The sequence below is a fragment of the Antennarius striatus genome, chromosome 9, assembly GCF_040054535.1.
Source record: "Antennarius striatus isolate MH-2024 chromosome 9, ASM4005453v1, whole genome shotgun sequence".
NCBI classification, from domain to species: Eukaryota; Metazoa; Chordata; class Actinopteri; order Lophiiformes; family Antennariidae; genus Antennarius; species Antennarius striatus.
The window spans coordinates 12,360,351-12,387,736 of record NC_090784.1 but is presented as its reverse complement, the minus strand read 5'-3'; the positions used below and the strand labels follow the sequence as shown (position 1 = coordinate 12,387,736).

The 27,386-nt window shown below is 41.6% G+C and overlaps 3 protein-coding genes and 1 long non-coding RNA gene across 6 annotated transcripts in view; all 4 read left to right on the top strand.

Annotated features, from left to right (window-relative positions):
• LOC137600937 (uncharacterized) overlaps positions 1-12,366 on the top strand; it is a 30,616-nt gene extending 18,250 nt beyond the window's left edge. The window contains exon 4 of the long non-coding RNA XR_011037009.1: positions 11,558-12,366. This is a non-coding gene — a long non-coding RNA (uncharacterized lncRNA). The remainder of the gene's footprint in view (positions 1-11,557) is intronic.
• Positions 2,377-8,585, top strand: znf1035 (zinc finger protein 1035). The gene has a single exon (XM_068322845.1). The coding sequence runs from the start codon at positions 2,412-2,414 to the stop codon at positions 7,917-7,919; it is 5,508 nt and encodes a 1,835-aa protein (XP_068178946.1). The 5' UTR covers positions 2,377-2,411; the 3' UTR covers positions 7,920-8,585.
• A 3,444-nt stretch (positions 12,367-15,810) lies between the features above and the next one.
• Positions 15,811-22,850, top strand: im:7147486 (zinc finger protein 425). Its single transcript, XM_068322849.1, has 2 exons — positions 15,811-16,089; positions 19,256-22,850. The coding sequence occupies exon 2, from the start codon at positions 19,289-19,291 to the stop codon at positions 22,166-22,168; it is 2,880 nt and encodes a 959-aa protein (XP_068178950.1). The 5' UTR covers positions 15,811-16,089; positions 19,256-19,288; the 3' UTR covers positions 22,169-22,850.
• Positions 22,851-23,882: 1,032 nt separating this feature from the next.
• On the top strand, positions 23,883-26,765 carry LOC137600936 (uncharacterized). 3 transcript variants are annotated; one of them, XM_068322850.1, is made up of 3 exons: positions 23,883-24,045; positions 24,320-24,535; positions 24,695-26,765. In XM_068322850.1, exon 3 carries the CDS (start codon positions 24,715-24,717, stop codon positions 26,293-26,295), a length of 1,581 nt encoding a protein of 526 aa, XP_068178951.1. In that variant the 5' UTR covers positions 23,883-24,045; positions 24,320-24,535; positions 24,695-24,714; the 3' UTR covers positions 26,296-26,765. The 3 variants fall into 3 exon arrangements, with proteins under 3 accessions (XP_068178951.1, XP_068178952.1, XP_068178953.1); XM_068322851.1 differs by lacking the exon at positions 24,320-24,535; XM_068322852.1 differs by lacking the exon at positions 24,320-24,535 and having other exon boundaries at positions 24,692-26,765.
• Positions 26,766-27,386: the final 621 nt, after the last annotated feature.

The following is a 27,386-nucleotide window of genomic DNA, read 5'->3' as shown; positions in this document are numbered from 1 at the left end:
AAGATATAAAACACAAGACTATGGCGAGAGCGCTCATTGAAGAGTATTCAAACATCTCAATAAGTGACCATGTAAACCTAGAGAACTACCCATTTGACAATGATAACCAGACCACACCCGAAACTACAGCAGATGTCTTGACTGTCTTTAGTAATCAGCAAAAAGACTTTGATGATAAACTCCCTCCAAAGGAAACAATGAAGGACTCATTCAACATAGAAAATGAGGTTTTTGATCTCATGAGCTCCCTAGATGATCAAGATAGAAATATGAGCGAAGACAAGGACAACAAATTTGAAATCCTGAGTGGAGAAATAAAACAATCAGCCTCATCAGAAAATGAGAATTCTGATAAGCAGCAATTCCAAAATTCTAAATTCTCTGTTGTTCCAGATGAAACTATGAATGAGGTTAAGCCAGACAAAAGTCAATTCTTGAAAGGTGAAACAAAAAAATTGGGAAATGTAAATCCTGACAAACACAAATCTCCAAATCCTAACTCCATTAACGTTCAAGATGAGAATATAAGAGAGGATGCGCAGCAAAAAAGTGAAAGCCTGATAGGAGAAATGAAAGAATCCGGTTCTCAAAAAAATTCCTCTAATCTTGACTCTAGTCTTGTTCAAGATGAAAGAATGGAAACTACCGGTATGGAGAACGAAATTCACTCGAATACCTCACAATTTTCAGATCAAGCTACTAAGAAATCTGATTGTGAAGAGTCTACTCTTAAGCTAGGAGAATCCATAAATACCTTGACAAGCATCAGACATGACATGCAGTTGTGTGAGCATCAATCTTGCAACAGTCAAGTTGAGGACAACAATTGTTCGCCTGCTGTTGTGAAGAGTACTAGTGACAAGAATGAAGGAAATGTCGCAACTAATACAGCATCATCCTTTGAGCCAAATGAGGTCAACACAGATGTAAATTCCTGTCAAGAAAAACAGGGGATAAGTGCCGAAGAGAAGACAAATGCTGTGGACATACAAAAGCAAGAAATTGTTAGCCTTGCAGAACCCTGTCTGCAGACACCTAGTTCCTGCAAAGACATAAATCCATGTGTAGAAGAGGACATCACTTCACCAGAGAAGAACACCATATCTTCCCCTTCAGATCCAGATTGTAGTTTCCCTGCTTTAACAAGTGACAAGGAAGGACAATCTGCTATAGAATCATACTTACAGTCAGACATCTCAGGCACAGACATAAATTCAAATCGTGAAAATGAATTGAAAAGTCCAGCACAGAATACCAATATGACCTCTTCACCACATCGACAACCATCTCAATACCACAGTTCAATGGCCATAGAACTAAAAACTTTTAGTGGAGGTATTGCTGAGAATGCGAGCACGTCGTTTGAAGATTCGGACACACATACAGAGGAGCCATCAGTTGATTCCGTGCTTTTTGGTGAGCCATTGTCCAGAGAGGACTCTTCTTGTGACACTGGGGAAACAAAACTTGGCTCAGGTCACTGTAAAGTTACCTCTTTGGCCATATATGATGGTAACAGTAGAGATTGTTCAGATGGACAAGAGATTCCATTTGAATCCTCTTTCAAAATGAGAAAATATCTACAGCCTGTTGTCATATTGCAAACAGAGTCAAAAAATGGAATGACTAATTATCGTTGTGCAGATTGCCAGCACACAACCTACAATGCACAGCAGCTTATTGAACACTACCATTCCTCCCATTCTATCCACAACATACAGTTTTGCAATACTTGTGACATTTACCTTGCGAGGAATGAAATGGCAAAAAAACACATCTGTGTTATAACTAAAGAAAGTCCTCAGCTCTCTCATGATTCCAGCAAACAGAAGGAAAAATTCCTTGGGCAGGACAAATGTAATCAATGTGGACTCAGACTTCCTCTGATGACAAATGACCAAGCTGAAAACCATGTTTGTAGTGTAATCAACAAAGGCACTCGGATTCCTTTTGACTCTACCCAACTAAGGAAAAAAAAAAACGGCCGACACAAGTGCATGATCTGCAAAGTTAGATTTTCTAAATTATATCAATATGTCGCACACATGCGGATTCACACTGGAAAAACACCTTTTCTCTGCTGTGGATGTGGCACATACTTTGCACAATCAAGTTCCCTCCATCGACACATCAGTGTACCTGGTAGGTGCAAGCTGTCAGAACATCAGCCAGTTATAGATTCTGATGCCATTATCAGTGAAACTGAAATCCGACCACAAAATAACTCCACACAAAATGAATGTGCAAAGTTGCCTGAATGTTATATAAAGCTTGTTGACATTTCCAAAACACATATGTGCCATTATTGTGGCAAAGGTTTCTTGAGTGCTGAAGAGGTCAAAAAGCACCTCTGTGGTGTACAACCAGGAAAACATTTGGCAGTTTCGCTCAGTAGGTCAACCACAGAAGTGATGGGAAAATATAAATGTCCTCTTTGTTCATGTTTTTTTAAGAATACATACAAAAGGGCTCAACATTTGCGTGACTGTGTCAAAGAAAAAGTTGTTGGTGGCAAAGATAAAGTTGCTGGTAAATATCGATGTCCGTTGTGTTACACTACTTTTACTTTAGCTTCTAACCGATATAGACATATTAACACATTTTGCCTTAGAGCTTATCTTAATCAGCTTACAAAACAAGATTCAAAACCAAGTCAAAAACCAGAACACAATTCTTTGAAGGAAAATGAAGAGACAAAACAAGAACTCCAAGTTGTCAAAGTCCCAAAGAGTGTACCAAAGTACAGATGTTCTCTTTGTCCAGCTGTTTTTTGGAATCCTTCTGGAATTTACAGACATAGGAAGAAACATGAGTTGTTTAAGCTCACAGGCAAAAAGATCAGATACAGGCATTCTGATTCCTCTGTAATGGGTAAACCACCAACTTTAAATAGTGCAGAGACTGAAGAGAGCAAGGATACCTCACATTCAAATGAAGAAATTACAAATCATTCTCTGAGCTGCAATTACTGTGGAAAGAGTTTCAGCACATCACAATCACTAAAGAAACATGAGAGCGATCACAAAGGTGAAAAACCATACCACTGTCTGGAATGTGGAAAAGGATTCAAGAAACATACACATCTTATTGGACATAAAGGTGTTCACCAAAGGAAGATACAATGCACTGTATGTAAAAAGATACTCCCATCTATAAGAGAACTGCTCCAACACAGACGCTCACACCTTAAAAGGGGAATGCTTCAATGTCCAGACTGCCATGTCCAGTTCCAGTACCCTGCACATCTCATCAGGCATGTAAATGCGCACAGAAAAAGAGAAATCAAGGCACTTAAACGTGAAGAGAGATCACAGTTAAAGTTAAAGCTGCAGCAGTCTTTGGAAATTCTCAAAGAACAAAGTGGAGCAAAGCAGCTACAGTGTTCCTTATGTCAAGAGGTGTTTAATGATGCCCATGGACTAAGAAAACACTGTCTTACACATATATCTGGGCCCTTGTCACACCAGTGTCCATTTTGCGACCGGAATTTCACAAATCGCAGGGGTTTGCTACGCCACATGGTCAGACATACTGGAGACAAAGCCTTTTCCTGCACTAATTGTGGAAAACAGTTTTACCGTCAAATCTATCTTAAACTGCACATTGAGCAGTGTTTGCCCGCTCAGAACAAACATCCAGTCACAAGTGGACAGTGTTTACCTGCTCAGAACAAACATCCAGTCACAGTGCAGTTAGACAAGACCCCTAGAAAAATGGGGTCACACAAGTGTTCCTATTGTCCCCGGTTGTTTAGTAAGAAAATTCGACTGAAAAATCATCTCAATGGCCACAGGAAGAACACATTGCTTCATTGTTCAAGATGCAACCAGTACTATGGATTCACAAAACTTACCTCTCATCAAAAGAACTGTAATGGGCCTGAGGTCAGTGATGGATTATCAGTTCCTAAGAGTAGTTACGATAACAGCACTTCCAAGATGAGGCCGAATATTCCTAAAAGAGATCTGCAGTCCAGTTCGACCAAGATTCTTCAATTTAAATGCTCTTACTGTACACAGAGATTCAGGTACAGATCATTACTTTTGAGACATGTTGTTTCACACACTGGTCTGCAGCCATATGCATGTGTACACTGTGGCCACAGATTTGGAAGTCGGACATCTTGTGTGACACATGAAGCTAACTGTAGTGACGTCAACAAAGAGGGGGAGTCTAGTGTTGATGCATCAAAACAATTGTCAAATATGCCTACTCTAAGAGTGGTAGCTCAAAAGCTCCAGACTGAAGGTGAAACTGAGTACAAGTGTAAATTCTGCACCAAGACTTTCATGAAATCACGAAACCTAAGACGTCACATTCTGACCCATAATGAAGTCAAGCCGTATCGCTGCAAAGCCTGTGATAACTGCTTTTCGAGGTACGATCATCTGAAAGTACATCAGATTCGTTGCAAAGGAAGAAGATCGCGATTGGAAGTCTGTATTCCCAAAATCAGTTTAGATGATGTTGGCAAAGGATGGCAAAATAAGTTCAACTTAAATCCTACTGAAAAGCAAGAAACCTTTGAGTGTACCATATGTTCAAGAAGCTTCCCAACTCATGCTAAACTATCTCGACACAACACTCTGTTTCATTCAACAAAATTATTCAAGTGTGCAGGCTGTGGCGCATCATTTTCTCATGAAAAATCTCTGAAGCACCATAGGAAGGTAAAAAGGTGCCGGAAGTTGTCAAAGGAAACTGGTGAGCCTTCACCATTGGTTACAGTTCTACCAGAAGAAAGTGTAACAAAACCTCTTGATAGGGTAAGAAACCAAATTCTTCAAAGGATTCAGCCTCATTATAGCAAAAATTACAAATACGTGTGTAATTATTGCCCTCGTGCTTTTGGAAATGGCTATCAGTTGCGTGTACACACCCGCTTGCATACAGGAGAGAGACCATTTGCCTGTGATTACTGTGGTGAGAGATTTATTAGGAAGGATTATGTGTTACGACACTACCCAAAGTGCATCAAAAAACCTCATCAAAAGAAAGTTCTCTGTCACAGATGTGGAGGATTTTTCCACCAGATTAAGCTCAAAAGTCACAAAAAAAGTTGCATGTTGGCATCAAGCTCATCAAAGTCAACAGTGGATAAAAGTCAACCATCATCATCTCAAAGTCCACCAAAAGGCTTTTCTTGTGCATACTGTAGTTCACGTTTTTTGCTTTTTTCACAGCTCCAAGAGCATTTTTTAGATGAACACAAGATGGAAACAATGTTTCCACCAGCGTCAACTGTTCCTCTACAACATCATCTGTCAAGTATACCCAACATCAAAGAAGAGCCTGTGGATAAGAGCTGTGACAAACAGCCTAATTTAACCTATAAGATGGACACAGCTGTTGTTGGAGAGGTCTCTAAATCATTTTCCTGCTCAGTGTGCAACATGCGCTTTTTAAATAAAGCTGGACTAACTGGTCATCAGCGTGTACATACAAAGGATCCTCCTTTTATCTGTAAGACATGCAAAAGAGGCTTCTGGAATAAATTCCTTCTCCGTAATCACCAAAGGAAATGTAGACCTGAAAGTAACCCCTTGAGTATTTCAACTCAAAAGTCTGACGTCCCTTTGAAAGCAAAACTTGATTTTGCTTTGAATGACTCTGTCTTAGTTTTCAATGAAGGCACCAAAACAATTGGGACTGGGGTTTTGCAGACCAACTTCTCCTGCAAAGAAGACTTGAGTGAGACCCCGCAAAATTCTGAAGGAAATGAGACACAAGACATCTCAAACAAAGACAAGAAGGCTGTGCAATACCAATGTTCAGAATGTGAGCAGAGCTTTACAGATGGCTTAATGCTCATTAGTCATCTTGAAGACCATGGCAGAGAAGAACAAGAGAAAAAACGCAATACATGTTTAAAATGTGGACGTGTTTTTTCCAGTCAAGGATTTCTTGAAAAACATATGAAGATGCATGGCATAAATAAGAAGTACTCTTGCCCTAATTGCCCCGAAATGTTTTACATGTCATCTGATCTTGAAGCTCACATGTTGTGTCATGACATAAATAGGCCTTACGCTTGCAAATTCTGCAACGAAAGATTTTGGACAAGACCTGCCTTATGTAATCATTACAGTGAAGAACACCCAGACGACGTCTACCATTGTCGTTTCTGTAACAAGGCCTATTCAGTTAAGAAATCACTGTCAAGGCATTATAAAAAATGGCATCAACAAGAGCAGAAAGAATATAGTATAGCCCAGGAAAAGAAGTATGCTGATAAACAACTTAGCAGTCAAGTCAGCACAACTGAAAGTTATGAGGACGACAATAATGACATGGAGGACAGTGACTCAGACTGTGCACCATACTTTCCATGCCATGTGTGTGGCAAAACATTCCCAACTTCAGAAAGTCTTGAGGATCATCAACGATGTCACCTAGGTGAAAAGCCACACGAATGTGCTGAATGTGGTCGATGTTTTTTCCAGGCATCCCAGCTGCAGCAGCACCAACGAATGCACAAATCAGAATTTCAGTGTCAGGCATGTGGTAGAGGTTTTGTCTCTCTTTTTGCCCTTCGTAAACATAAGCATACTCATGGAAAAAGCCGCCCCTACCGTTGTCCCAGGTGTGATTTCAGTTTCACAGGACCCTCACAGTTGGCAGAACACATGTCTACCCATCGTGAAGAAAACTTCCCATGTGACATATGCAATCGTATTTTCCTTTCTAAGAGTAGTAGAGCTGAACATCGGAAGTGTCATTCTAAATTAGGTGGCCACTACTCTCTTTCGGTTTCAAGGAAGATGCATAAAGAGTCTGATTCACACCCCAAGGTCTCAGCAGTTAACAAAGAACTGAAATATCGCTGTGGTGTTTGCAGTGAGCGTTTCAGAGACCCTGAGAAGCTCTCGGAGCATGGTTGCATGGCAGCCAAGGAGCGACCATATACGTGTTTGGACTGTGATAAGCATTTTCTGCATGCATCTCACCTAAAAAAGCACACAAACATCCATGGGCTGTCTTTGCCCGGGGGTCAATATCCCTGTTATCAATGCAACACAACCTTCTCCTCGGCTCAGCAGTTTCTCAGCCATCTTAAGAGCCATGATTTTACTAATACAGAAATGAATTATCAGACTAAAGAAGGAGCTTCTACACAAAGATACACGTGTCCAGTTTGTAGGCAGGATTTTGGAAGTGCTGCTGAAATGACAGAGCATTTCTCAATGCATTCTGACAGTTCATTTAATTGTAAAATGGCATTTCCTTCTGGGAGTGAACTTGAAGAGCATGAGCATCATCATTTGACATCAACTACCCAAAGTGAGTGCACAGACTGTGGCGAGAAATTTTTAGGAAGTAACAATATCCACCAGCACAGTTGTTTCCTTCAGAGAAACAGAAAAATGGTGAACCAACACTCAAATCCATTATCTAAGACAGCTCCAACCCATCAAGCAGCAGAGGAGGAGGATATTGATGTTACAGGAGAGGACCTTTACTATTGCCCCATTTGCTCAATGCAGTTTTCCTCGAAAAGTAAACTGTTGGAGCATCAAAATAAACATCGAAATGAGAAACCATTCAGTTGTGAGCTTTGTGGAAAAACATTTGCCCTGAGGCGGTACCTGAAAGAACACGAACGAAGGCACTGGCAAAAATCTGTTACACAAACCACAGCTACTTTGTCAGAAAAAAAACACAAATGTACTCAGTGCAAAGCTGAATTCAAAACGTCACAAGAGCTTTCTTTGCATTTGAGATTTCATGCTGAAAAAGAAGTGGGAGAGTTCCGCTGTGATATGTGCTATAAGTCGTTCAGCAAATGGTCTTACCTTAAGCAGCACCAAGAAAGTCACGTTGGCCAGGTTGTATATGAATGCGATGAGTGTGAGAAAGCTTTTGCTTTTCCGCATTTGCTGGAGGAACATCAGTTGTCTCATGCTGGGTCCTCGCGGTAATGGTTTTGTACATGCCTTTCACTGTATTTTTTCCAGTTCAATAAGTGTCAAGTCATTTCAAATCCCTTTCATGCCTTACATTTGACTTTGTACATCCATTTGTAATTCCACTATAAATCAGTCATATTTTTTAACCCTTGTTCAGTACTTGGGTATCGCTTTGCTCACATTAGAACATGATAAAGCATTTTTTTTCTGGGTTCCTGTTTACAGTGTATATATTTGTAGAACTATTTGTATAGTGTAATTTAGCTACATAGAATGGCAGCGTTTGTAAATCTATGACAAAACTGTAAAGATTTGTGATGTTGACATAGTGTGACGTGTAATAACCCAGACAAAGCAACATCAGATGTCTTGGATAAAAGCTGAACTTTTGATCAAATTGTTGTTGTTTTTTTAAATTCATTTTGAAATACTTTTTTAGTTTGTTTTGTTTACATTATGTGAGATTTGAAGTAGTCGGTTTAATCTGGTATGGATATTTTCCATGACAATTCCTGTAAAAATAATTTTGTAATTTTCCGCTGAAGCGTTGTGTTTGCCATGAGTTGAATTTTGGTATTGATGAAACTTGGACAGAAATTTGAGGAAGAATGATCTTCCCTGTGAGTATTACTTTAAGAAAATTGTTCTTTCTGTTAATGAGTAAAATCAACCTAAAAATCCCAAGTCTTTCTCAATTTATTCTTGTATACTTTGAGGTAATGGATATGAACCTGAGAAAATGTTGACTTGCTTTGAAAGCCTACCAGAAACATGGTTTTGAGTCAACATATCCAAAGATTGCAAACCTGAGGAAGATTTACCAAGAGAAGTAGCCTATGATGATACTATCGTCACTTGAGCGGTTTGAGCACTCGCCCCCTGTAGTGATAAAATGACTTAGTAGCACAATTTTATTAATATACTGCCATTGACAAGTTGTTGTAGACAAATCTGACAGTGTGTTTCTGCCGAGCAAATACAAGTAATCCTGAACATACGAATATTCAGACATGGGAACAAACGCGCGCCACCATATCTGACTTGTACAGTGATCTCTCGTTACTCGCAGTTGTTGCGTTCCAGGGCCACCTGCGAATAACAAAATTTTACGATACAGCGACGGACTATATATAATTTACGGTAATTTAAAAATTTATTAACCCTCCCCATACTGATATTAAACCACCTTCTATCTGTATTACCTTTTCCCACGCTCTAGATTGTTTAGAGTGCTAGTAAGTGTTTTTTATTACACAGAAGTGCACTGCGTTCCAAGACTCACGGAACGCAGCGCACTTCCGGATGGTGTCAGGCAATAGAATGCGCATACTGTGTCACGTGACTACCTACAAAAAGTCAGCAATGAGGTGAAGCCTGGCATCTTGAAGCGCGAATATGTGAGGAATTATTGTACTGCAGTTCCCCTTTCTGCCACAACCCCTGCCAAGCAGCACCACTCTCCATCTCCAATACTCCTCCCCACATCATCTTCTTGTATGTTGTCTCTGTGAGCATCTCAGAGCGTCGTGCTTCTTACCTTAAATCAGCGGCTAGTGACAATAGTGAAAGTGGTGACGATATCTCTGCTGCTGATGACAACTCTGTAGCTCACAAACCATACCTCTCCCCTCCTACTCTTCTTTCGCTCCAAAGGTATGTGACATGCTGCAGTACGATACAGTGGATCGTCAATCAACAGCTGACTCTTGCTGTTGTTGGATTCACTTAAAAAAACTTGTCGTGTTTTTGAAGTGCTTTCTTCTTCTCAAGGGGTAAATTATAAAGAGCAAAAGTTCACCGTGTGTACACTAATCTTGATTCAAAGTAAATCACAAGTGATGCTTAACGGTATATCTGGAACTATAGGTACATGTATTTTAATGATATTAAATGTTTTATTCGCATTTACACCAACACTGTTCTCATGGTTTTCTAGTGATTATACATTTCCAATACTTGGTGGACAGAGGTGAAATTGAATGAAATGACATAAACGTAGTTTTTATTTTAACGTATTTTTTGTTTTTGAAAACCAACGTGTAACCGAGAGGGACCTAACTATCATGTTGTTTTGATTTCCTGCTATTCTTTCTGTTAAGTCTTTAGAGTAGTAATGGCATTTAATTTACCTCAAACAGCAAATATAGATCGAACTTTAATAAAGTACAACTTCAGTTTTGCAATTGTGTTAGCATGTTGAGGACTACCTGTACTTATTTTTCATGTAAAAATCTCCCTAGACAGCAATACCACCTTATGATCTGAGCCCTAACCCTAATCCTTTTCTCATTTGAATGGTGTTGATGATCAGTAAGTAATGAATTCATTCACGTTCTATTGTTTTTGCAATGGGAGGTGCCAGTTCACCTTCTGAGCACTGCTGAGGTGCCCTTGAGCAAAGCACCGTCCCCTTACAAGCTGCTCATTTGGTGCACTGCCTACCACTCTACCTCTCATTGCAAATATACTGTATTTTCCTGCCTTAGGACCCCTGCGTGTGTGTGTGTGTGTGTGTGTGTGTGTGTGTGTGTGTGTGTGTTTGTTTCAGGGGCCTGTACGCACATACGCATGTTAGAATATATAGAAGAAATGAGTGCATAAATCCACAAGAATGTTGAAAAAGGACTCTTCTTCCTCCTCGTGGGTCATGGAGTTTGCTGGAGCCTATCCCAGTAGATTGAAGCCAGTGCACCGCGGAGCCACATGAAGGACAGACATAGAAATGCACACACTCACACCTACAGACAATTTGAGACTGGCCAATTCACCTGAAGTGCATGTTTTTGGAGGTGGGAGGAAACGGGAAAACCCAGACAGAATCCACACAGACATGGGGAGAACATGCGAAGTCTGCACAGAGCAGATTGGACCCAGAACCGCCTTGCTGGCAACAGTGTTAACCACTGCAACACCATGCCCCCAGTCAGAATTTTATTTTTTAAAAATCAATCCATATCTTAGAAGGATTATTTTGAATATATCAATATGCAAAAACTTCGAGTTCCATTGTAAAATATGAGTCCCATCCCCAAAAAGTCCCTACATATGAATTACAGATTAATGAAGACTAATTGTAACCTATGCATTGTAGTTGAAATATAGCCTGATGCATGATTTGCCATTCAGTGAACATGTTATTTATTAGTATTTCTCCTCAACATAAAATTGATACTAGGAAATTAATAGTCATTACATGTGCAAGTTGGTCATTCCAGCTCTGTTGGTCATTGAGGTTCCACACGTTATTCTGTTTTCTACCTGTAATGACTTGCCATTTTTCTTCAGTGTACAAAGTGATGTAATATTATCCAATTTAGTGATTGATATGCAACTAAAATTCATGAAAACTAATGCATTTATAAGAAAGCAGCTGTCCACCGCAGTCACGTCTCTATGAAAGAGCTGTATACCTAAAAAGCAAAAACATAGACCGTTGTTCACTCAAAAGAAAAATTGTGTTCCGGATGAGAAAACTATCCGGATGGGAACAAATTTGAACATGCTTTTCTGTGATGCATTGAAACAAAATTGTAATATTTTGGCTCTATGGATCAGTAGCTTTGCAGAGGGAAGAATGAAACCTATGCTGAAAGAAGTGTCCTATCCATTGTGAATCCTAGTAATACTGAGGGGCTGCTTTGCTTCCTTAGGCACTGGACTCCTGCAGCAAGATGGATGCCATCAAGTATCTGGAAATCCTCAAGGAAAATGTCTGTGCAGTGGCTGAATCTGCACAACACTGCAGAGGAGACATTAGAAATATTGTAAAAGAAGGAAAAACACAGCAAACAAGGAAAAACACAGCAAACAATAAAGGAAATATTAAAACATCTAAACTGTAGCAGTAAGGACATAAGAGTAGAAAGGATAAAAAATGTATTCACGCTTCAGTAATCAAATACCAGACTTGCCAGCCCATTGCAAGAGGAGAAAAGCTCAGGCAAGGACCTGATTGTAAATAGGCAAAAGGTAATGTCTCATACCCCCCCTCCCCCTTGTTCAGAGATAGCTTCTCTACTTTGACATGGATGGATTCTTTCACTCCCCTCTCAAACCACGTCGAAGATACGTTGATAAATATTCTTAACAGTTGGTTATTTTGTTCGTCTTTTTCTTTCTTTATTAGTCATAAAGTTTATATATTCATTCATTCATGTCCCTCACCGACACCAGTTCTGGGTCAGACCACGATGCGCTGCCTGCTGGTGGGAAAACTCTGTGATGGAGGTCGTCCTCCAGGAGGAACGGCCCGTTCTCAGAGTTCTTGATTATAAACGTGTTGATTAAAGCACTTATGCGGTTACGTGTGGACATGGCCCGATTCAGGTGGTGGTTCAGTTTGTGCCACGAGTTTTGACAGCAATGTAAGGCGGGTCTTTTCTAAATATTGTGTGGAAAAAAAAAAATCACCGAAGACCTGCTGTAGTGAGCAAAAATGTTTTTAAATAAAAACCAATGATACGACCCAAGCATATTGACACTACACCTCAACGTTACAAATGCATAATCATTGTCCGTACCCCAACCCCAACCACCCTCCCCTCACTACATGTTTATTGTACAGTGATGATCATTTTCCATGCTGCCAGTGTGTGTGTGTGTGTGTGCGTGCGTGTGTGTGCACTGTAACATGTGCAAGCATTTGGAGTTAAAAGTAATTTCCCTACAGGAATTATTAATAGATTTATTTGATTTTTTTATTTTTTATACACACACAGTGTACTGCCATCACTAAAATATATATGTTTTGCGTACTTCCTTATTTTGCTGACATTTTTATTCACAGGCTTTCTGCAAAATGTCACACACTTCAAACTCATGCCAACTGATATTTTAGCATCCAGTAGATGTCGTAGTAGAGCAAATGAAGCCTCATGAAGCTTTTGGGATGAAAAGTTTCAATGCTTCATGGGGCTTCATCTGCCCATCACTAGCTATACATGGACTGTCCCAACAATTTTCGTGTTTTTGAGCAGAAAGTCCAAAAAGCAGGAATGACACAGAAAACGGCAACGATTTCTGAGTGAAACTAGCTGGCTAGCATGAACAGTCTGTCCAGCTATGCCATTTGGAATGGGACAATCAAAATGCTCCAAAATGCTCCGCAGGCATCTGAAGAAAACAGTCTTTAAGTAACTACATACAGTTCTGTTCATGTAGTCAGCTAACAGAAGTCTCACTTCTCTAAAGTTTCTTTTCCACTTTCTCTTTTGACAGGTGCCTTTTCCTTTAACGTTAGCTCCTTTCCCAATCCTACAATTACTTAGCTCTCTTTCTCCAGTTAGCCTGCTAACATTCATCTACGGCTTCACAATGCTTGCCCAGCGCAATCCATGATTGCCAACACAAAGTCGTTTTGTCACCACGTTGATTTTTGAGTATGTTGGGTGCGCTTGAGTAATAAAACCAATACATCTGTTTTCATGTGGGGTCGCCACAGCAAATCAATTACCTCCATTTAACCATTTCTTCTGCATCCTCCTCTCTCACACCAACTACCTTCATGTCCTCTTTCACTACATCCATAAACCTCCTCTTTGGTCTTCCTCTAGGCCTCCTGCCTGGCAGTTCAAAACTCAGCATCCTTCTACCAATATATTCACTCTCTCTCCTCTGGACATGTCCAAACCATCTCAGTCTGGCCTCTCTGACTTTATCTCCAAAACCTCTAACATGTGCTGTCCCTCTGATGTACTCATTCCTGATCTTATCCATCCTGGTCACTCCCAAAGAGAACCTCAGCATCTTCATCTCTGCTACCTCCAGCTCTGTCTCCTGTCTTTTCTTCAGGGACACTGTCTTTAGACCAAACAACATCAGTCTATCACTCTTCTGACACTTTTCTTCACCTGTTCCATCCTGCCTGTACCAGCTTCCTCACCTCTTTTCCACACTCTCCATTGCTGTGGACTGTTAAACTTAAGTACTTAAAATCCTCCACCTTCTTGATCTCTTCTCCCTGTAACCTCACAATTCCAATTGGGTCCCTCTCATTCACAGAAATGTACTCTGTCTTACTGCGACTAACCTTCATTCCTCTCCTTTCCGGGACAAACTTTCACCTCTCTAGCTTCTCCTTCACCTGTTCCCTGCTCTCACTACAGATCACAATGTCATCTGCAAACATCATAGTCCATGGAGATTCCTGTCAAATCTAATCTATCAGCCTGTCCATCAGCATAGTGAACAAGAAGGGGCTCAGAGCTGAAATATATAAAAGAGTGAAAATAATTTCTCTACGGGGAATATTAAAGTATAGTTCTTCTTCTTCTTCTTTGGAGGGTACGGTGCTGGAGGACAGTGCAGAAATCAGTAGATACGCAGCAGGTTTCTCTGAATAATTGTTTCACTCTGTCTGGTCTGCCGAGTGTGTTGGCGGAACAAAACTGCCACCTAGATGCTGACATTACCCTGCAAGAGCTGTCTGAATCCCTGCAGGGGATGGAACCTGGTAAGTCTCCAGACCTAGATGGCCTACCTGCTGAGTTCTACAAAGAATTCTGGTGGATGATTGGTGGATACCTGCTCTCCGCGCTCAGGGAAAGCTTGATGAGCTGTGGGACGACAGTCCTCGTGCTCCTGCGCGCTCAGGGAAAGCATGATGAGCTGTGGGACGACAGTCCTCGTGCTCCTGCCAAGAAAAGGAAACTTGCAACCTCCTTTGCACAGATTATAACTCCCCTCCAAGGTCTTGGCCAACAGGCTACAAAAAGTGATGGAGCAGGTTGTTCATGTTGATCAGACTTGCTGTGTACAGGGTAGGCTAATCAAGGATAATGTACATTTAATTTGTAATGTTTTGGAACTTTTGGGTTTATTGAACAGAGGACTTGGTCTTATTTTTATAGACCAAGAAAAAGCTTTTTATGGAGTTGATTACTCGTACTTGTGGCACACTCTACAAGGTTTCAGACCCTGTATGGAGACATTGAGAGTGTACTTAAGATTAATGGTGGCTTAAGTGCTCTTCTTAAAGGGACAGGAAAGTTAAAATGAACCTTGGGTATTATTTGAACTACGTAATTAAACAAACTTTTTGTTGGCATTATTTTTTTTATGATCAGTGGGGACCTTGGCCAAACAAAATATACAGTGTTCCCTCACGTATTCACGCATCAACACTCGCTACTTCACCTCATCGTGGATTTTTGGTACACAGTCACATGATAACGTATGTGCATTCTATTGGCGGACGGGATCCAGAAGTGTGCTACGTTCCGTGAGTCTTCGACTTCGACTTCTGTGAGACACAAAAGTGCTTTAAACAGTTGATCAGAGTGTGTGAAAAGGTAATATAGATAGAAGGTGGTTTAATATCAGTATGGGGAGGGTTCATAAATGTTTAAATTACCATAAAGACAGTTTGTTGCTATATCGCAGAATTCATTATTTGCGTGTGGTTCCTGGAACGCATGAACCGCGAGTAACAAGGGCGTACTGTCTCATAAGTTACGATGCGCTATATGACAGCGGCGCCCATATCAAGGGCGCCCACTGCCAGCTCACACTCAGAGTGGTTTTGGGCGGAAGTGGGAATCGAATCGCTGATCTTGGAACGTTGGATATCTGCGTGCTCTACCACTGAGCCACTGTTAAGTTCTAATTTATTAATAATAATAATAATAATAACAATAATAATAATAATAATAATAATTCATGAATGTATAATAAGAAAGATGATGATGATAATAATAGAGCACAAGTAATTTAATTTCAAAAGATATCATCTATAGGCCCAGCATTTATAAGGACAGATTTTCATTACAAGCATCAACAGAATGTAGATAACCGAGATAAAACACAAGGTATGGATATACAGCAGTGAGTATAGTGAAAGCCGGGAGAAATCTGCGCAAGCGGAGCTTGTGCGCCAACCCACTAAGGCGCAGACACTGCCCACCACGTTTCCTCGGGGGCCTGAGCGCGCATGCGCCGATCGGAACTGCCGCGTTTCCGTCCCGCGCCCGCTGCAGCTGCGATTGTCTCAGCCTCGACCTGTGGCCCTTTGCTCCATCCGTAGCATCACTTCTGTCCAGCAGAGAGCTGACAGGATCCGTGTTCTTCCTGAGGAGAGTCCGTGTCGTCCGTTGGGGCAGATGTCTGCCTAGTTAAGCTTCTCCGCGCACCGCTGTGGCTCGTCTTCTTGGAGAAACACGCCCCTCGGATAGAGGAGGACAGAGAGGTAAAGCGGTTGTTGTTGTGGAGGAGCTGCTCGGGTCACGGTTAGCCCGCTAACGTTTAGCGTTCGTCGGCCTTCTTCGGGGAACGTGGCCACCCCCTCGGGTTGACTACCACCAGCAGACCCTCTGGGATCACCGGACCAGCCAGCAGCCCGGGTTTAACAAACATGCCAGGGTGGCATCTATGAGCTCTGAGGGCGAGCTAGCTAATGCAGCAACATAAGAGCTCATGTGAAATGATTAGCTTTTAATTGACGTTACGCTGTTTGTAAAGCCGTCATAACCATAACAACCACTGGATGGGATCCGTCTAACAAATGAAGTTAGCATGTAACGGAATCTGGATGTTCGCTTTCATTTTCATAGCAGTGGTTATGACCACTGATATCACTAAGTCGTTTGTGGTTGTGCTTGTTGACATTTTCTCGGGTGTTACTAGTGACAAAAAGCCCGTTTCCCCACAGTGGACGTTGGTGTTGTGTTATGTTGGTGTGTCTCCATTATTATCAGGTTCAAACTTCTAGTCATGTTGGAAAGAGGTCAGATTTCCTCCACATAATCTCCAATTATTACAAATTTGTGAAAATGCTCTTACAAATGATCCACTCCGTTATAACGCGATGGCAGTAAGCCAAAAATTATTTGAAACAGACACCTACAATCACTTACTTAGGGGGGTCTGTTTTAATTCTGTTTAATGTATAACTTTTCCAACGTGTGCACTTATGCACTGTCTGAAAAAATAGTCATTTTATGATCAAAGAAGAATCAACTGGACTTACTTTAGGTTTCCCAAAGGCTTCTGACTGGTCCAGATCCTGTTAGAGGGGAATACACACCACCAAGAGGATAAGTCTGGTTAGGGGTTATTACCATTCATAAGGGAGTCGTCCCACCCTCATGTGAGCCGTTATGGTGAGCTTTACCCAGGTGTGTGCTTTTTGTGGTTTTTGGGGAAGGAGGTCAGTAATGCATTCTGGATGTTAGATGGTATTTTCAACCTCATCTTGTCTTCATCATCCATCTGTATTCAGAGATGGTTTCTCCAGTCTGACAAAAATGGCTTCCTTAACTCCCTTCTCAAACCATTGATCTTCCCTGATGAAACCTGGACGTTGCTGTCCTCAGAGAAGTGGCCTGTGTCTCAGGTGCAGATGGACTGCTGTTACACGCTGAGACAGAAACAGTGACCTGTACAGAAAATGTGACCTGTACTCCTGTGCTCCACCCGCATTAAACTCAACACAGGAGAGCCGACAGCAGTCTGCCTGCACCCGAAGGACACAGACCACTCCTTGAGGACGGTCGTGTTCAGGATTTATCCAGAGGAAGAAAAGAAAACATTAAAATTCAATAATCATTCATTAAGCATATGGAAATATTCATGATTAATTTGAAGATACTGCTCAGTCGCAGTGGTATGTAAATAGATGTGTGCATCACATCTTTTAGATTCCTTCTCAGACTATAGAGAGATAATATATGTTGATGTGTACTGAAAACACAAGTATCACTAAATATATTCCTCTAGTTTTATTTTATACAACTAGGTGAATTTTAATTGAATACTCATATTACATGTATGTTAATTATCCATTCATCCATCTTCCACCGCTTATCCGTAGTCGGGTCGCGGGGGCAGCATCTTCAACAGGGATCCCCAAACTTCCCTTTCCACATCCACCAGGTCTGAATGGGGGATCCCAAGGCGTTCCCAGGCCAGTATTGAGATATAATCCCTCCACCTGGTCCTGGATCTGCCCTGAGGTCTCCTCCCAGTTGGACGTGCCAGAAACACCTCCCTAGGGAGTCGTCCTGGAGGCATCCGCACTAGATGCCCAAACCACCCCAACTAACTCCTTTCTATGCAAAGGAGCAGCAGCTCTACTCTGAGCCCCTCGCGAACAGCAGTGTTTCTCACCTTATCTCTAAGGGAGACACCAGCTATCCGCCTGAGAAAGCCCATTTCAGCCGCTTGTATCCGCGATCTCATTCTTTCGGCCATGACCCATCGCTCATGTCTGTAGGTGAGGGTAGGAGTGAAGATTGATTGGTAGATAGAGAGCTTTGCCTCTCGGCTTAGCTCCGTCTTTGTGACAACAGTGTGACTGCAATACTGCTCTTGCTGCCCCAATTCTCCGTCCAATCTCACGCTCCATTGTTCCCTCACTCGTGAACAGGACCCCAAGATACTTAAACTCCTTCACTTGTGGAAGGACCTCATCCCCCACTCGGAAAATGCAGTCCACCAGATTTCTGCTAAGGACCGTGGCCTCAGATTTGGAAATGCTAATCCTCATACCCGCCGCTTCACACTCTGGTGCAAACCGGAGCAGTGAATGCTGCAAGTTGCAGGCCGATGACGCAAACAGGACCACATCATCTGCAAAAAGCAGCGATGCAATCCTCAGGCCACCAAACTGTAACCCCTCCTCACCGCGACTATGCCTTGATATCCTGTCCATGAAAATCACAAACAGAATTAGTGATAAAGCGCAGCCCTGGTTAATTATGTTAATTATTTTTTCTATTTGTATTTAAGTGATTCCTCAATTTGTTTGGTTTGATTTGTTTGATGCACACAATATATTACACGTGGGACATAGCGTCGCTTCATAGCGTCTTAGACTTTTCACATTTGCCCAGTCTGGAAAAAAACATTTATCAGACCAGCTCTACTCTGTATGCTGTAGTGATTCTTTCATTAATTCATCCTTACTGTATTTAGAAATAATAAGTTTAAAGCTTCAGCAAACCATATATATATCTTGATTTTAAATCAAGTTTTTAACTAAGGATTATTGTGGCCAACTTTTAGTGACAAATAAAAGCACAGTAATTAGATGGATCGTAAAATGTTATGTTTGCATTCAAAATGCTATCGTACTTTGAAAGACTTGTTAAATGACATCCAGCACTGGAATGTAGAATGAAAATAATTTAAAGCCACAGCTGCACTGCGTTCTACTCTATCCACTACAAGTTTTCATCATATTTAGAATGAATCTCCGTATTTAAATGAAATTAACATGAAAGTGTCTTTGTATAAAACAGTGGGTTTCAAATTAGTCACACATCAGGTAAAACAAATCCTTTTTTGCTGTGAATGTCTTAAAACTGTTCTTTTTGACTTGGTGACATCAGTTTATTTTTGTGTTTTACTTACAGGAAACTGCCCTGCGTATATGAGTGACTTCCAAGATGCTTGGGTTTCAGGGAAGCACTTCTTCATCCAAGGTGTATCGTTGTGTCGCATGTTCAGCCACCTTCAATGGATTAGCGTCCCTTCTGGTCCACCAGGCAACCCATGCTGACGCACCTTCCAAAGTCCATACCCCTCCACAGTTGAACAAAAGTCCACATGAAGCACAGCTTTCAAGCGTGGACGCGTCCAATGAACACCAGACTTCACCTACACGTTTGCCTCCAAGTCCTTCACCTTCTTTTTATATTTGTGATTGTGGAGAGGAATTTCAGGACTTCAGTCTCATGTTGGAGCATAAGCGCTCTCACCAACTGCCCACTGTGGATAATAATAGTGCATGTTTTACCACTCAGCCAGGTTTTGACCTTCATCGCCCCTCAACTTCAAGGTCCCCAGCCACACTAACAGACCGTAAAACAGATGTGAGCCTGGAGGATGACGTTGCCATAGTAACTCCTCAAGGCCATTCTCCATGCCGTCAAGAAGATGACGTGAAAGAATTTGAGGACATGTCAACGACAGCAGAGCAAATATCTGATGAGACCGGGAGCATGTACTTCCAAGACCAAACAAAATCAGTTCTCAACCGAGCCAATGGTGAGAACGTTCCCAGCAAAAACCATCTGATGAAGTTGCTGGCATCAGCGTACATGACACGCTTTAACGCTCCTCCGTCTCCAAATCAAAGCAACAACGTTGTTACCACCAAACAAGAAGTTTTCTCTGTTGATGTGACACCCGGACCTAGAGCTGGGGAGTCCCGCAACAACGACCTGTCTGTCGCACAGTTGAGGAGGCTGCTTATAACACCAAGTATAAAGACAAAAGCTCCATCCATCAGCAGAGTTCTGGATTCAAGTAGAAAGAAGATAGTCTCTCTCACCAAGCCTTTCTCACCTGTTGTGGTTCTTGAAACTCGCCAGAAACTCAAGGATCCCAACATGAATGGTACATATGGGAGATATCAATGTGGCCGCTGTCGCCGGGTTTTTCAAAACCTGGACAAACTGACAGAGCATCATTTCTTACACAAAAAAGAGAGGATCAAATGTTGCCGTCGTTGCAAACAGCTGATTATTGGCCGGATGCCTTTACCTGACAATCATTTATGCATGCCTGGGGGAGTACTGTCAAGGTCTTTTAAAAACAAGTCATCAATGGGCCAAAAGCTAGTGCCATTCCATAGTCTAAGCAGCACAAGAAAAATTTTCTTCTGTCCATTGTGCAAGCACAGTTATGCACGGAGGTGGAATCTCAAAAACCACAAGTGTCAGGGCCCTAGTGGGGCGGCCTCTCAGAGGGCCAACTTCTCCATTCCGAAAATGCTGTCATTAAGATCACTTAAAGCCAAAACCGATGCAGAGTCTGTACCTCAGATCTCTAAGAGTGTTGCAGTGGGTACTGATGCTGATCGTATTATCAAAGAAGAGTTGATACCTGTTAATGCAGAACAATCTTCCCCTTCAAAGCTGGCCTGGATGGATCCAGAAGAAAACTTTTCACCCAAATTTTCTATGATGGAGCTGCAGAAGGATTCCTCGGGTGGGGCTTCAATCCAGCAAGAAAATCAAGACAATATCTGGGATACAGAAGACATGGACAGTCACGACAGTAATGAAGGACAGTGGACCATGCCCTTGGATGATGAAGTGGAAGAACTTAGCTCTACAGAGAAAACTGGTAATGGAATAGATGTGATTAAATCTGTGTCACTCAAAAATGAAGAGACTGTGCCCCATGGCCTCCGTTATTTTATCAGTGATGGTGTGAAGCGGTATCCGTGTAGCAGATGTCAGAAAACCTACAGCCGGCCGTCTACGTTGAGACGCCATCTGCGGCTCTGTGGTTTCAGACCGCGTGGACTTGGGACAGGAACACTGACGGGTAGTCAAGGTGCCAATGTATTAAATGCCACTTTGTTTCCTTGCTTTGTCTGTGGAAAGACCTTTAATCGCAAAGATAACATGGTTGTTCACAGAAACAAGTGCCAGTTGCGACAAACAATGGCCAATATGGATAGAGAGACTGTACAGCAGAGTGAATCAAACAGCTCAACAGACTGTCAAAGGCAGGAGAATGATGGAGTCAACTGGGGTATCATGTCACTGCCCTCTGTGCTTCCAAGGAGGGTGACTTGTGAATGTGGAGCTGGATTCACGTCTCCGAGTCTTCTCCTGGAGCACCTACAGAAACACGCACAGGAATCCTACACATGTCCAACTTGTGGAGAGACAGTTAATTCCTGGGCAGACTATGAAGTTCATCTGCAGATCCACATGCATCCACGGCATCAACTACTGAAGGGAATACAACCGCAGCGATCACAACCACTATTACTTCGATTTGAGCAACAGCAACTTCAGCAGCAGCCATCTCCGTCAGTGCAGCAGCCTCCACAGCAGCAAATTGTTAAAGCAGATCAGTTTCCACATAACATAAGAAAGAAGCAGCGGATTGTATGCACACGGTGTGGCAACACTTTTGCCTCTCGCTGCTCGCTGAAAAGACATCTTTCCTGGGATCGATGCAAAGGTTTGCGGGCCACAAATTCACAAGCAAACCCAGCCAAAACGTATCACTGTTCCCATTGCAACTCTGACTTCCCAAACACAATTAGTCTTCTGTTTCACCAGAGGAGTGGGGCATGCAAGCCTGCGATCAAGCCTGTGCGCTGCCCTGTTTGCCTTCGCTGGTTTGGCACTGTGGACAGTCTGCAAAAACACCTGCTTTCTCACAAACAGACTGAAACCTATCGCTGTGATGTCTGTCAGGGAACCTATCCGAACCTTAAATCACTCAAAAACCACCGCAGGAGAATTCATCGGATTTTGGTCGGAAACACTCAGCCAAATACTCAAGAACAGCTGAGTCCTTAATGACGCTATTTTTTGAAATAGATGTGATGCATTTCAGATCAAAACAAACTAAATCAACTTATTTTCTTCTTTTTTTTTGTTCTGTCCAGCTTTTATTTTTGGTATTGTACAGCCATATTTGCTGTTTTCTGATATGTGTGTTAGAGTAGAGAAACACTGATAAAACAAAAAAAAAGCATTTTAAAGAAATGTTCAATTTAGTTTTAAGAAACATCCTTTTATAACACATCATTAAACAGTAAATGTTTGTAAGTCTTTGGTAATCAAACAAATCACAAAGATTGCTGTGATGTACAATGTTGTTCCTGGTGTCAATAAACTTACCAGTGCGTGAAATACACATGTGATTTTATGTAATTATGGCGTTTCAAGGAACAGGTAAAAGAAGCTGGATTAATGCAAGAAGCTGTTATGTTAAAAGTTGTGTACATGTCTTAGTTAAGAGTTGTGTTTTACATTTAACTGGATAATTGCAGTTTGGGTTGGAAAGTAGCAAATGTTACCTTCTCTTGCATTTATCCGTGCTTCATGACCTGGCTGTAACTTAACAATTACTCAAGTAATCAATAGCCTTGCTTTGTGAGAGATGCATTTTAAATAATAGAAATAACTCCCTTAATTTAGTCATTGTCATTTAGTCAAGCAGGGTGTTTAATATTAATTAAAAAATGCTTGTACATATATTGTTGATTTTTTAGTTTTCTCTTATATAAAGTATTCCTTTTTAACAAAATTGCATGTTTTAAATGCCTAGAATGGGATGTTAATAAAAACTATTTTGCTTAATTGAAAAGTATTAATGTGCAAAGTTGAGGGGTAATAGTATTGCGAGCACAGAGGTATATTTACTCTGACTGAACTTTAATTCAGATGTAGCCATATAACTGGAAATGCATTGTTTTTCATTGATCATGTAGGAAGACGAAGGTAAAATTCATTTAGATCATTTGCAGAGTATGTAGCTGTTTTTATGAATGGTTTTTGATTATTACAATGACATACTTATGTTTCCTAAAATTATGATTAGTAAATAATGTGTGTATTCTTCCAACACGTATGTGACGTGGAACCCTTACACGTGTTCTTGGGGTAGGATAAAAGGCATTGTTAGTTTCTGTTAATCAGGTCAGCTGCAGTCAGGAGGAATCTGTTCTAGTGGAGTAAAATGTTATCGTGGTCGGCTGCAGCCTCTAGCCAGAAAGACGGGTGTTTAATTGAGCTCGGGGCTGTGGAAACGCTCAGATTCGGGAAAGATGACAGATCACAGCCCACAACCCTTTCAGCAGAGCGGGGCACTTCAATCTGCCCTCTTGGTTGGCAGCGGCAGTACCAGATGGTGATGGAGGAGTTGACTATGGACTCAGTGGTGCAGTAGACTTGTACTATTGAATTTTGAATGGCTACACCGAAACAGTCCTCAAAATGAAAGGTTTTAGGCCCTTAGGTCCATGTTCTCAATTACACTTAGTCATTTATTTTCTGAGACTTTGAACACACTCCTTATCAGCCGATTAATGGAGGCTATTTCGTTTTTTATTTTGATTTTTTTTCCAGTCAGTAAAAATAACAAAGTCAACATAACAGAGTCTGACAAAGGACTGACAGGTGAACATTTGTTTTGGTGTAATCGGACATCCAGCCGGTAGGAGTCAGTAAAACGACGAAGTCATGACGTTTGGCCCGCAGAATAGCAGCATCCGTAGAAGAAGAAGATGGAGGCTTCGGGTTTTGTGTGGAGCCTGATGGGCTAAGTGGGCTCGTGTTAAACACCGGCAAGTTTGTGGGATTCCTCATGTCCCACAAATTGCAATAAGCAATCTTTAGCGCCTACCAGGATATTGACTCATCCTTAGCTGGACTTTGATTTTCCACGGACGGTAAGCTAATGTTGTTGCTTCTGAGCTAGCTAGGTACTGCTAGCACTAGCCTACTAGTAGCAATTTACGCGCGCCCTAAACAAGCTAGCATCCATCGCAAGACGAGAGCAACCAAACACGTTTTCCACGTATTGAGTTGCATGGGAATAAGGGTATATGACATAATTGTATTGTTGGCCGCGTATGTATTTCACAATGTATAAGGTGAACGGTACATGAAGTCATCTGTAAGTCATCTTTTCTAAGCTGTCGGGGATCTCGTGTTGTTTCACAGGCTAATAAATGACATCAAGCGTTCAACTGAAGCTCCAAGTGCTTTAAAAACTGGCGGAGTCTCAGTTCCATACAAGTCTGTGTAGGTCCTCGTTCATCCAGGTCGAGAGGAATAGAGAAGAGCAAAAAAGGATCAACTGGCCTTGCTTAAGATGGGCTCAGTCCTGAAGAAGTCTCTTGGGTGAAAGGTGGACGTCTTCAACCAACCGGAAGCAAGGCCAGTTGATTGTTTTTTGCACTTGTTTCATATATTATCATTAACATACATGTCTGAGTCGATCATCAAAGTTAACAATGAGATATACTGTAAATGCTTTGAGTGTGTCAGTTGAATTCTGTGAATGTTTTAATTTATTCAATCACCTTTCTCCAGCAGGTTACAACTGTAGCCTAATCATGGATAGAAAAAGGCACAAACTGGACAGACCTATGGACGATGGCCTAGGTAGAGACTTGATGAATGCTGGTCGATTTTGCTTCAGCTGCGAACAGATATTTTCAAGTCGGAAATGCCTTGAAGAACATGTGTGCTGTGCTATGAGTTTCATCTGTTCATGTGGAACCGAGTTCACTGAATATAAAGACATGCTGGAACACAGCACAACGCATGAACCAGGGCACCAAGTGCTCGATCATGGAACAATAAAGAAACGCAGAATGGAGAAGCGCAAAGAGGAAGAGGAGCAACTGAAGAGACTGGAGACTGGCGAGGTTGTCTGGAAGCCACCCAAAGTGACTGCAGTGCCATCTGTTTCTTTGCCAGTGAAGCCTAAAATCCAAGTTCCCAGTAAGCCGCAAGTCCTCAAGCAGTGTGCAAAGAATTCACAAGTGCCTAAGTTGTACCCCCCTCTGTCCCAAGCATCTTTACAAACAAATCCAATGCACTCCTCATCGACAGAGATGAAGAATATTTTTGCAGATGTTGGTGCACCAACAGTAGATCTTTGGACACTTTACCAGCCAGTGGTGCTGTTGCGAATGGAGTGCAAATTTAATCGCGGAAAGCCATATATCTGTGGTAAATGCGGACAGTGTTTTGTGACCAAGTTCTCACTTATATCCCACCACAACATCCATGTCACAGATAAAGTCTCTGGCTGTATAGGATGCGGGCTTTTGCTCTCCAGCAAGAAGTTAGTGCCTCGCTTCCATGTTTGTAACTCACCCAGCAACGCTACTAAATTCAGAATAATCACTGCAAGGCCAAATCAAGTCTTTGTAGACCGACGTCGAACTGAGAGTGCTAGCAGACCTCAGACCACTTCTTATCTAGAGCCGAAAAGTCTGAAGCAGAGTCCAGCAGGCAGAGTCAGTATGGCACCTCATGCTGCTTCCACCCTGCAGTTAAAAAATTTAAATTTCAAAAAATGCCATCAAAACAAACGAAGACTTCATGTCACTCCATTCTCACAGTTGAACAGTCAGAATCCCAGTGCATCCCAGTCTCGTATCTCTCTCTGCCTTCCAGCAAAGCGCCAGAGTCCAAATTCTTTTGAATTTAACATAAATGGTAACAGGCTTCCTGTCACTCCCTCCAGGAAGTTGAAGACACCCATCAACTCTGCCTCAGGTGTGTGGGGCGAACCAACAAAAACATCCACAGCAGGGTTCATGTGTCGAGTCTGTCATATCTCATTTGAAACAGCTCAATTGCTTCAGAGGCACAAGTGTGTCAAAGCGCGGGAATTCATGGCGCGGCACATGCACGGCAGCAAACAGCACTACAAACTGCACCGAGTCACCCCAGTGGCAAACCTCAGTCCTGCTCAGATGAATCAACAAACGCTCGGGATTCCAGGCTCTGGAAAAGTAATGAATAGCCAAGTCCTGGCTACCGATCTGGACAAAGGGGTTGTCCCTGTCAATTGCAAAATGGAAGTGGATATTGAGGATGATTGCTACATCGTTGAAGATGAACCAGACAAACCTGCTGAGATGATTTATCAAGTCACGTCATCTGTTCCTATAACGACTTGATAAAAGTAGAGTGATGCGTCCAATTTTTGTCCCAGTTAACGTCAATAATATGTTGTGATGGACCAAGAGATTAAAGTTGGCAGGTATTTTGCAAATATCCGCTTGTTTAGGTTGATGCTACAGGAATATAATACCTGCTTGCTTTCTCCGGGTTGCTTTCAAAGATCTAGCAGTGTAAAATGACTTGTGACATTTGATGCAAACAGTGGAGTTCCTATCCGAGTAAACTAGAGAAATGGGTTTGCCAAGTTTTTATCCCCATACTGTTCACCATGCATTTAAATCAGTTAAGTTTATCAGTCGGAATGTTTGGAATCACAAAGTATTGTATTATGGTTTTCTTTTTATTTTGTTTTTTTTAAAATTTGTACTCTTATTAATATGACCAGAATGTGCTATAGAAATGTCTCATGATACTTTGTGTGTTTTCTCCAACATTGTCAGTTGTTTAGAAAGTGGTATATGCTGAATTAAACTGTATTTTGAAACTCCCTTTATGTGTTGGTCAATGTAGCATATTAGAATATAGAATTGTTTGCAGTGATAGATGGACGTATTACACTTGGAGCCTGAGATCTCATGTAATAGTTAGTGCAGTTTGTCTGACAATAACGGCAAGCTAGGATGTAACAGATGTGTGATAAGGTAAATTGTAAAAAATTCCTAATGAAACAAACAATCCGTGCACACAGGAAAGCAATCTGTTAAGTCATTGTTACTGCTTTTGATTTTTGACATACCATTATTTTGCAGTGATTTAATTTTGTCCCAGGAAATTTATGTTCTTAATTTCTCCCCATAAGTTTACGTAAATCAGTTCTCGCTGCATAAGTTATTTTGTTGTTACATCCCGCTTCAAAGCAGTGATGTAATTGTCAATGTTTGTTTTTCCGTCCGCCCGTTAGCCCACCAAATACCTTCGCAACTGTTGCAGCTAGATGAAACAAAAAACACATTACTCGGGCAGCAAAGGGGATGAAAATGAGACGATGACCTTGACCCTGAGAAAACTAGGTCAAATTTTAACTTTTGTACAGTCAGGTACTGGATAAGATAGAAAGACAATGGAGAGAGCACTAGCTTTGATCTTT